Below are 11,274 nucleotides of genomic sequence, written 5' to 3' on the forward strand. Positions count from 1 at the left end.
TTCCAGGAAGAGGCGGGAACTTCCGGATGCGAGCTTCCTGTGCGCGAAGTTCGGGTTCGCGGTGGGCGGGAGGGGCGGGCTTAGAAGGAAGTGTACTTCCGGTGCCCTTTCTCCCACAAGCGCTCGGGGCTCCGGACCCTCGTGCGGAGGGGCTGAGTCCTAAGCTGGAGTGGGGTCGAGGCGGCCCGGCATCCTCCTTCTGACCCTTGGTGCCGCCGGCGTCGGCAGCTGACATGGCCCAGAACTTGAAGGACTTAGCGGGGCGACTGCCCTCCGGACCCCGGGGCATGGGCACGGCGCTGAAGCTGCTGCTGGGGGCCGGCGCCGTGGCCTACGGCGTCCGCGAGTCCGTGTTCACCGGTGAGCCGCCCGCCCCGCCACCCAGCCCCTGCCCGGCCCCGACCCGCCGCCTTCCCGACCCCTCGCCCGCCCCCCAGCAGCCCAACGCGGGCTCTGCGCCTTCGCCGGGCCTCACCCCGCCCTCTCCCCACAGTGGAAGGCGGCCACAGGGCCATTTTCTTCAACCGGATCGGCGGGGTGCAGCAGGACACCATCCTGGCCGAGGGCCTTCACTTCAGGTAATGGCTGGCAGGGCGCGCTCGGCCGGACTGACCTTCACCTTGGAGCTTGGGGACTCGCTGCTCGCCCCCGCCCCCCGCCCTGTCTGCCCCGAACTTCAGCAACACGTGTAAAAGTTATCCAGAGGGAGGAAAAGAAAAGGAAGAGGCCAGAAAGGACACTCCTGTTGGAGGACAGCTTAGGGAAAACAGCACCCCACATCCTGCCCCACGCACACTGCAAAGGCCATAAAATGCAGATGGAGGCAGAGGTGACACCTGGAGACCAGGGCTGAAGCACATCCCCTGGGGGTCCCGCCCCTCCCTGAAATGTGGGTGTCTCTCTTTGTGATTCTTCCATGCAGAGAACCCCACTGCAGGGAACTGGGGAATAGTCCCACTTAGCTGCTCCCTCCCCCCTCAACACTCCTAACACCTGTCTCTGGTCCCTCTAGGATCCCCTGGTTCCAGTACCCCATCATCTATGACATTCGAGCCAGACCCCGAAAAATCTCCTCCCCCACCGGTTCCAAAGGTAGGTTGATGCACTTGGACGTCATATAGTAGGTGGGATGCCTCAAATAAAATAACTAGGGGGTCCTGGCCAGAGCCCCCAGGACAGCAAATTCTTGGACCTTGGTTTCAGCATCTGTGAAAACGATAGCCTCCAGGGCAAAAGTGGAGCACTCTCTTATTGTCCCTCTATCCTGATGGCACCATTTGTTTTCCTTTTTTTTTTTTTTTTTTTTTTTAACCAGAGCACTGCTCACCTCTGGCTTATGGTGGTGCAGGGAATTGAACCTGGGACTTTGGAGGCTCAGGCATGAGAGTCATTATGCTATCTACCCCTGCCCACCATTTGTTTTCTTTAAAGTTTACATAAAGTCTTTTATTTCTCCACTTGATAATTAGTGATGTTTGCTAGTACACATTACTGAGCAAACTTGCTGTACCTAGAAGTCATGCCTTCCTTATTTCCATTGCCACTTTCTCATACATAGGTAAATACATAGTGAGGCAAGCAGCCCAGCTATGATGTACATTTTTGTGCTACTTTTAATGCTAACCGCTTATTCATTAAAACCATGGGCTCTGGGAATAGTGTTTACAAAATTCAACCATCTTCACAGTTAAGAGGAAAATGACCATTATTCGGTGTAGCAAAAGGAGGGGTGTCGGCTTTACTGGTGGAGGGGTTCTGGGTAGACAAGACTTCCCCGATTGGTCACATTTGTCTACCTCTTGCCCTCAGGGAGATCAGACAATATAGTGTTGTGCTTGGGTTAGAGTCCCATTCCTGACATGGGAGAGAGGAATGCTTGGAGGAGGCTGTGGGCTCAGACCAGCCAGTGCTGACCTCACTCTCAGATCTGCAGATGGTGAACATCTCCCTGCGTGTGCTGTCTCGGCCCAATGCTATGGAGCTCCCCAGCATGTACCAGCGCCTGGGGCTCGACTACGAAGAGCGAGTGTTGCCATCCATTGTCAACGAGGTGCTCAAGAGTGTGGTGGCCAAGTTCAACGCCTCTCAGTTGATCACCCAGCGGGCCCAGGTCTGACACACTCCCATCACCATCTGAATTATCTTCTCTAGGCTCAGAGCACTCATACATTAGGAGAGAGGGCTCATTAGAAAAGGGTTGTGGCTCGTTTCATTTGCACCTAAAATGAACTAGCAGTCAAGAGGAAACTGGAGGCCTCGTTGCTTGTGTGTTGGACAGTGGAAGCTAAGTCAGTGACTCAGGGCTATCGTGTCACCTCCCTGACCTGTCTGACCTATTGAATAAAAAGACTGAAGCGGGGCCTAGCAGTAGCATACCTGGTTGAGTGCACACATTACAGCACAGACCAGAGTTCAAGCTCCTAGTCTACATCTGCAAGGAGAAAGTCTCTTTTCCTCTCTGTTTCTCTCTGATTCTGTAAATAAGATAACATTCAGAAAGAAAAGACTGACTAAAAGGCCTTTCCAACTCGCATATTCTTTTTCGGAGGTGGGGAGTCGCTTCCTGCCATTTTCAGACTCTCGGGTAGTTAGTTGTAGCCACACACCTTTCATTTCTACAGTCCCTCATTTCTAGTCTGTCTCTGACTCTCTCTCTTTCCCTTCCCCTCTCCCCCAGGTTTCCCTGTTGATTCGCCGGGAGCTGACAGAGAGAGCCAAGGACTTCAGCCTCATCCTGGATGATGTGGCCATCACCGAGCTGAGCTTTAGCCGAGAATACACAGCTGCTGTAGAAGCCAAACAAGTAGGTGAGTTACAGGAGTGGGGTGAGTTGAATGCAGGAGGGTGGAGTTCTAGACACCTCATTCCTGTGACCCCCTGCCCTCTCGCTCACCATAGCCCAACAGGAAGCCCAGCGGGCACAGTTCTTGGTGGAAAAGGCAAAGCAAGAACAGCGGCAGAAGATCGTGCAGGCTGAGGGTGAAGCTGAGGCTGCTAAGATGATATCCACTTCCCAGAGGGATCTGCACAGCCCCAAGCACCTGCTTTCTCCATCCCCCTCGTGGGCTGACTGATGAGACTAAGGCGAATGCGACTCCATGCTCTTCTGTCCTTGTGGGGGCGGGGGTTCAAGTGGCATCTGAAATCTTAGTGAGGGTCCCTGAAACCTGACTCCTTGCTGTAAGGCAGATGGATAGCATAGCTGGCCTAGCCTGCTTTGTGGCTGCTGCCCCCAGTTCCTGGCAGCTGTCTGCAGGGGGCCCACATGTGGGAACCAGAGCAGGAGCAGGCATGAGAGCCACCTGAGCGCAACCTTGGATCTGACAGCCTGAGGAGGGTGGAGGTGGGGGAGTGAGATTGGTATGCAAGACCAAAACGCGTGAATCCTTGACCCTGCCCACCTGGGAGAGGCTCTGAGCAAGAACCCTGGGTACATCAAACTTCGCAAGATCCGGGCAGCCCAGAACATCTCTAAGACGGTGAGTGGGAGCCGGCCTGCCCTACAGGTCTTGGGTGCAGGTGCTTTCTGTGAGAATGCACTGAAGTGAAGGGGTCAGAGCTTTGCTTATTATGTTGCTACTCAAAATAGTTTCGGGGGTTGGGGGTCAGGCGGTAGTGCAGCAGGTTAAGCACACATGGCGCAAAGCGCAACGACCGGCATGAGGATCCCGGTTCGAAACTCTGGCTCCCCACCTGCAGGGGAGTCCCTTCACAGGCGGTGAAGCAGGTCTGCAGGTGTCTATCTTTCTCTCCCCCTCTGTCTTCCCCTCTCTCCATTTCTCTCTGCCCTATCTAACAACGACATCAATAACAACAGTAATAACCACAACAATGGTTAAAAACAACCAGGGTGACAAAAGGACAAAAAAAAAAAGTTTCTCTGTCACTTCCACCAAGACTGATATCCTTGAGGTTCCCCTGACCTTCTGTACACGTGTCCGTTGTGACCCTAATACCTCAGTGCTCATAATCCTTGTATGAGGGCAGAAACCATGATTCACCCTTTCCTGTATCCCTGACATGAAGATCAGCTTTGTGTCTTCAGTCAGTGGGGTAATGAGTTTAATGTGTCCATCTGACTTGTTCCTGGCCCTGCAGATCGCCACCTCTCAGAATCGTATCTTTCTCACTGCTGACAACCTTGTGCTGAACCTCCAGGATGAAAGTTTCACCCGGTAAGAGACCTGCCCTACACAGTGGGGTGTCACGTGGAACAGGAAGCCTGAGTCTAGTAGGGCCTACTGGCCACCTTCTTATGTCTTCTGGAAGACATTTCTCTGAGCCAGTTGACAGTTCCCATCTTCCACCTCGTAGGATTTACTTATGGAGTCAAGTAGAATTACACATGCAGAAAGCACTCATTACTAATATTAGTGAAAACCTGAGTATCACTGGCACATGTGGTGCCAGGGTTTGAACTCAGGACCTCATGCTTGTAAGCGCAAGTTTTGTCTACATGTAGAGTGATGAAATGATTTTCAGTATTCTTACGTTGGAGCCTGGAAATCGCTGCTCTAAGAACAGGAGGAAAGAGGTAGGAAACAGCAGCAGCTAAGAGAACCAGTCCCTGCCTTCCCCCCTGTCCTCTTGGGTATAAAAAGGGGGTTGGAGCTGATTGGGGCCTGGATGTCGGTTCACGTGTGTGTTTTCTTCTCTTTTGTCTCATGTTTCATCTGGTGGTGCGGTGTCCATAGGGGAAGGTAAGATGTTGCATTCTTGTTTTATTTTTTGTGTATTGTTTTTAGCCAGGCACTGCTCTGCTCTGGTTGTGGTTTCAGTGGGGATTGAACCTGTGCAGCCTTGATTCTTTGGAGTCTTGCAGCTAATCTCACAATACCAGACTCCTCCTCTGCCCTCCCCTGCCCCACAAGTAGGCCCTTGGGCACGAATGAAGGTGGAGGGGATGTGATGGGGAGAGTGGCCTGGATGCTCTGCCTCACAGTCATCCCCCTGTAATAACACCATCTCCTGTTTCTGCAGTGACAGCCTCATCAAGGGAAAGAAGTGAGCCTAGTGAGCAGGAACTCCACCGTCAGAGAGCTAGTGGAGCTGCTTCTCTCCTGGCTTGGGGGAGTCAGCATGGGGCCCAGCACAGCCCCGCCCCACCCCAGTATCATGTGATGGCCCCCTCTGCACCTATCCTCCCGCCTTTGGATGAATGAAGACTGACCCAAGTCCAGGAGAATGACTTTCTCCACCCTGTGTTGGCCAGGGGCATTGGGACAGTGTGTGATTTCTCAGTGATTTCCTACAGTGGTGTCTCCTCCCTCAAGGTTGGGAGGCAATAACCACCATCCCAGGAATTCTCAATAAAATTTTATTACTTAATCTAGTGTCTAGGCTTCACGTGTCTGGGCTAGGTTAAGGAAAGCACGGGTGCAACAAGCCATCCTTCTAGCTGCCAGCAGGGGGCGTGGTGTCTGACCAGGGCAGTTAAGGCAGAGCAGGGCCTGGGTTACCCAGGTGTTTACCCTGGAAGCCCAGCAGTCTGACCCAAAGCTGGCCAGCTGCACTCCTCACCCCACCCTCTTATTTCCACCACATCGCCCTGTTTGTTTATCAACATTTCCTTTTGCAAGTCTGGAGCAGCTGTGGCTTTGCTGAGCTACACCAAAAATCTTGATGATCCCTCAGGAGTTGCTTCCTTGGTAACAGCTCCATATAGCCTATCAGAAGCCCAGGGGATTGAATCTCTTGCTGTTAGCTACCCACCCTTGTACTAGATGTGAGCACAACTCTTCACTCCCATAGCTCTGGGTCCCCAAAGATTCCAGGGGGTGGAAGATGCCACCAGGAGGGGGCTGAGGTTAAGTCAATGAATGGGCCTGACACAGGCAAGGGCCTCTCATCAAGCTAAAAGAACACAGCTAGCATACCCCTCCCAGTTCCAAAAGCTAATTGTCTCTGTGAAAGAGATAGTTAGCTTTTGGAACCATAAGGCTCCACTGGGGGCAAGTGTCCAAGTGGTAGAAGTGAGGCTCACAGCTCAACTAGGTGTGTGCAACAGCTTCAATTTCGAAGGTTAATGTCCCCTGGTTCTGAAGGTAGAATGTTACAAAAGGGGCAGGGAAACCGAACGACCCCACCCCTGGAAGGTGAGATGACGGACAAAAAAAGGTCAAGCGACCTGAGTCAGCCACAAATGTCCTAGTCGAACACTTTATTTCCACTGCAGGAAGCAAATGGAAGTGCCTGGAGAATTAAGTATATTGTCAAACGTTGCTGTGACTAGAGAAGCAGCCATTTTGTCTCCTCCCCATTGTTCCTCTTGCCCAAGTAGTCTTTCCCCCTCCCTCCACCCCACCTAGAAGGGTAAAGGTCAGGAGGCCTACATGGTCTTCGGGGCTCCCTGAAGGTCACCGACGAGAAAACCGACCCGGGAGCCATCTTTACCAGACAGTGTTAGGAGCTTCACAATCAGACCATCCAACACTGTGCTGGAAGATGGACCCAGAGCCGGCCATGGTGCAGTTCGGGGTTGGAGCCCGGCCAGCGCTCCAGGGACCCTGGCAGCAGGCCGACTGAGGTCTCTTGAGAAGGCACAGCCAGTTCCACACATTCCAACTCAAGGTCCGCCGCGGGGCTGGATCCAACGAACGATAAATCATCTCGGTGGGGGGGGTGGGGAGGGAACAGGGCCATTGTGTCCCTTCCGTGGGCGGCCAGCTAGCCACCTCCGTGCACGGCGCCTGGCTCATCAGGAACAAGCTTGCAAAGTGTGGGGGAGGCTGAAGAGCCAGGCCAAGGCGCTGAGTGTGCTGACACAGGGCCGGGGCCTCCATCATTACCCGGCAGTATTAGAGACTCCCAACCAGCACCCAAACACTGCTGGGTAAGACGGGGGCCCCTGCCCACCTAGGGCCAGCCAACCCTAGGCTGGAGCTGCACAACCCCCACTCCCATCCCCCACCGCCCGCCTCCCCGGGGACACTTCCGGGTGAGCCTATAAGGCCGCCACCAGCCCCACCCTGAGCTGCCAATCAACCCAGGCCCACACCGTCTAGGGCGGGCGGCAGCCCCCTACCCAACCTTCCTCCCCTCTGAGCCTCTGTCCACCCCTCCACCCCCATCGCCACAGCCGGCTGTCCCCACAATACACCAATTTAGGCCTCCGCCCTCTCCGCAGACCCCAGCACCCCTCCAGGTAGCCTTTACCTGTCACCTGAGTGAGTGCGGAGAGCAGCGAGGGGACCCCAGGCCCAACTCCGGAGCCCAAAGCCCGCCCTGGCCTTCTCTCTTCTTCCTTCCTCCTCCAACGGCTGGGACTACAAGCTCTTCACCTGGGCCCCGCCCGCCGCCCCTGCGCACAGGTGTGTCCTGACGCCATAGGCTGCCCCCCCACGGCCTTAACCCCTTCCCGCCCAGGGCCAGCAGCAGGCGCCTCCCCTGAGACTGGGCCAACGGGCCAGGACCCCCACCACCACCCGCAGGCAGTGTCCCTTGCAAGCCAGCCCCCCTGGCCTGCACTGGGAGTGTGGCCCCCAGCAGGACCTGCCCGGAGCCTGGGGCCCTGCCTTCCCCTCACCCTCCCTAGCACTGCAGGCCCTGGGGGGCAGAGAGCTTGAGGTCAGTCAGAGGGCAGGTGATTGTGGGCCTTGGGTAGCCCGCCCTGGCCTCACCCCCAGTGTTGGGGTCCTGTTCCTGCCCTGAGGCCCCTGCCACCCGGCAGGAGTCTAGGCGCTGACTGAGTAGCTGTCTGTTGCCCACCAACCCCCAGTGCTGTGGGAAGGACCCCCGGCCCACCTAGCAGAACTGCTTCTAGACCCACCTGCAGCAGCCGCTCCAGGCCTGTACCTGCCCGGGGCAGTTAGAGGCGGGACTGCCTCGCTTTTGTGCAATGGAAGCTGAATAGAAAGGAAGGGCGTTGCTGGGAGAGGGGCCCTGGGGCCCACAGGTGAGCCTCGCCCATCCACCCCCTGGAGGGCAGCGCTCTGGGAGCTATTGTTGCCCAACCTGGGTCTGCAGCAGCCTGTGTTCCTGTAGCGTGCCTCTCTACCCCCCTCCTCTATCTCTCCCCCACTCCCTCCCTGGCACATATTTTATTTTTTGCAAACCATTTCAAGTCTGTCCCCTTCCCCACCACTACTTTCATAAGTGCCTTGAGGACAGGACTGTCTCATGCCCCTCGGTGTCCCACACCCAGCCTGTGGGACAAAGACAGGCATTAGGGAAGCAGTCCTGGATGAATGGCAGAGGAGTCCAGAGTGCCCAGGACCTTCAGCCTTAGCCTCTTGCAGCAGGACTCCAGGACTAACTCCTCAGGAAAGGGCTTTGTAAATCAAGAACAAGCAAGGCTTGACCCAAAGCAGAGACCACAGGCCATTTCCCTTTGGGCTGGGAGGAAGAAAATGAAACTGATCTGGGAGCATGAAGGTGGCGGGTGTCTCCAACAAAGGGAGGGCATGTGGGTGCAGGGGGTAGGAGGAGAGTCAGGGGGTGCTGTCCTGCCAGAGCTGTCTTTGTCTCCCCAACTCTTGAGTCTAGAAATCAGCACCAGGGTGGTTGTAGTCCTCCCACACCCCCAGCTGTATTTCCAAGGTAAAGATGTGGACTTCGGTTATATGTATGTTTAGATTGAAACAGAAAGAAACTGAGAAGAAAAAAAAAAGAGGAAGAGAGAGAGGCCTGCAACACTGCTTCACTCCTTGTGATACTTAACCCCACAGATGAGGACTGGGGTGTTGAACCCAGGTCTTCGGGCATGGTAACAGGTGCAGTGTACTGGGTCTGCCACGACTCATCCCTTAAAGAGTGTGGACTTTTATTTGGGGCCGAGGAAATAGCACAATGGTTATGAAAATAACATTCATGCATATGGTCCCAGATTTTTTTTTTTTTTTTGCCTCCAGTGTTATTATAGGGGCTTGGTGCTAGCACTATGAATCCACTGCTCCTGGAGGCCACTGTTTTTCCCTTTTGTTGTCCTTGTTGTTTATCGTTGTTATTGCTGTCATTGTTGTTGGATAGGACAGAGAGAAATGGAGAGAGGAGGGGAAGACAGAGAGGGGGAGAGAAAGATAGACATCTGCAGACATGCTTCACCGCTAGTGAAGCTACCCCCCCCCCAGGTGGAGAACTGGGGTCTCTAACCAGGATTCTTACACTGATCCTTGCACTTTGTGCCATGTGTGCTTAACCCACTGCGCCACCACCTGACCCCCCCAGCCCCAGATTTTTAAAGATTTTTTTATTTTCATTTTTATTTATTGAACAGAGATGTCAGAAATTGAGAGGAAGGGAGAGATAGACAGAAACACACCTGCAGCACTGCTTCACAACTTGTGAAGCTTTCCCCTTGCAGGTGGGGTAAAGATTTTTTTTAACTTTTATTTATTTATTAGATAGAGACAGCCAGAAATCAAGAGGGAAGGGGGAGATAGAGAGGGAGAGAGACAGAAAGACACTTGCAACACTACTACACCATTTGCAAAGCTTTCTTCCCGCAGGTGGTGACCAGGCGCTCAAACCCGGATCCTTCTGCACTGTAACATGTGCGCTCAACCAGGTGCATCACCACCCAGCCCCGAGGTTTGTTTTAATTACCACAAGAGTTATTGCTGGGGTTCAGTGTCTACATGAGGAATCCATCACTCCCAATGGCCACTGGCCACTGGCCACTTTTTTCTTTTTAAGATTTTATTTATTTATGAGAACGATAGGAGGAAAGAGAAAGAACCAGACATCACTCTGGCACTTGTGCAGCCGGGGATTGAACTCGGGACCTCATGCTTGAGAGTCCAAAGCTTTATCACTGCGCCACCTCCCGGACCACTTTTTTTTTTTTTTTAAAGGACAGAGAAATTAAAAGGGGAGGGAAAGATAAGAAGAACGGACACATTAAAACCTACTTCACCACATGTGAAGTGTGCCCCCCCCAGGTGGGAAGCAAGGCCTTGCACATGATAATATGTGTACTCAACCAAATGCACCACAACCCATGTGGTACCAGGTGCTCAAACCTGACTTGTAGATGAGTATGTGTCCAGACAGATGAGTTGTCTTCTGGCACCAGCACTCGCTTATTTTCATGTTCTTAATATCTTTTATGTACTTATTGGTAGAGGCAGAAAGAAATTGAGATGAGGAGAGTGAGATAAGGAGAGAGAAAGTGACACCTGAAGCACTGCTTCACTGCTTGTGAAACATCCCCCCTGCAGATGAAGACTGGGGGCTAGAACCTGGGTCTTTACACATGTTAACAAGTGCACTCAACCAGGTGCTCCACTGCCTAGCTCCACCAGCATTTTATTTAAAAAAAAAAAATTTATTTAGGGGGCCGGGCGGTAGCACAGTGGGTTAAGCACACATAGCATGAAGCCCAAGGACCTGCATAAGCATCCCAGTTCGAGAGCCCCCAGCTCCCCACCTACAAGGGGGTTGCTTCACAAGCAGTGAAGCAGGTCTGCAGCTGTCTATCTCCCCTTCTCTGTCTTCCCTTCCTCTCTCGATTTCTCTCTGTCCTATTCCAACAACAATGACAACAATAAACAACAAGGGCAACAAAAGGAAAAAAAAATAGCCTCCAGGAGCAGTGGATTTGTAGCACAGGCACCGAGCCCCAGCAATAAACAAGAGGCAATAATAATAATAATAATAATTTAATTAATTAATTACGAAACAGAAAGAGAGAACCAGAACCTTTTTCTGGCACATACAATGCCAGAGACTGAACACTTTAGTTACTGTGCCATCTCTCAGGCCAAGAAAGAGCAAAAACATTGCTTTCCTCCCACTCCATAACTTTTGTGCTGCTGGGGATGAAATACAGAATATTATTTATGTACAGCATGCCATTGGTTCATTGATGAGCCATCTCAATGGTCCTTATTCAATTAATTATCTATTTATTTATTTGTGCAGCAGAGCACTGCTCAATTCTGGCTTGTGGTGCCTGGGATTGAATTTGAGACATTGGAGCCTCCGGCCTGAGGGTGTTTTGCAGACCCACTATGCTCTCTCTCTGCCCTGAGTCTCTACTTCAAAGGCAGGACTGGCAACCATGACCTAAAGAATCTGCACTGCTACAGTAAGTACTTAGGCCCACAGAAAACATGCTGCAAACCCAGCTGGGGTGCTGACTGCCCCTTGATGCATTTTTTTCCTTTTTTTTTTTATCGTTGTTGTACTTATTATTGTTGTTGTTGTTGGATAGGAGAGACAGAAATGGAGAGAGGAGGGAAAGACAGAGAGGGTGAGAGAAAGACACCTGCAGACCTGCTTCACCACCTATGAAGTGACTCCCCTGCAGGTGGGGAGCCGGTGTCTCCAACCGGA

At 52.8% G+C, this 11,274-nt stretch overlaps 1 protein-coding gene and 1 non-coding gene across 2 annotated transcripts; both read left to right on the forward strand.

Moving 5' to 3' along the window:
- Positions 1 to 26: 26 nt before the first annotated feature.
- PHB2 (prohibitin 2) lies at positions 27 to 5,328 on the forward strand. Its single transcript, XM_060190143.1, has 8 exons — positions 27 to 360; positions 494 to 578; positions 1,013 to 1,092; positions 1,926 to 2,110; positions 2,678 to 2,807; positions 2,899 to 3,002; positions 3,402 to 3,479; positions 4,099 to 5,328. Exons 1-8 carry the CDS (start codon positions 234 to 236, stop codon positions 4,177 to 4,179), a joined length of 870 nt encoding a protein of 289 aa, XP_060046126.1. The 5' UTR covers positions 27 to 233; the 3' UTR covers positions 4,180 to 5,328.
- LOC132538550 (small nucleolar RNA U89) lies at positions 3,067 to 3,326 on the forward strand. Its single transcript, XR_009549896.1, has one exon. It is a non-coding gene; the product is annotated as a small nucleolar RNA U89 (small nucleolar RNA).
- Positions 5,329 to 11,274: the final 5,946 nt, after the last annotated feature.

The sequence above is a fragment of the Erinaceus europaeus genome, chromosome 4 (genome assembly GCF_950295315.1).
Source record: "Erinaceus europaeus chromosome 4, mEriEur2.1, whole genome shotgun sequence".
Taxonomy (NCBI): domain Eukaryota; kingdom Metazoa; phylum Chordata; class Mammalia; order Eulipotyphla; family Erinaceidae; genus Erinaceus; species Erinaceus europaeus.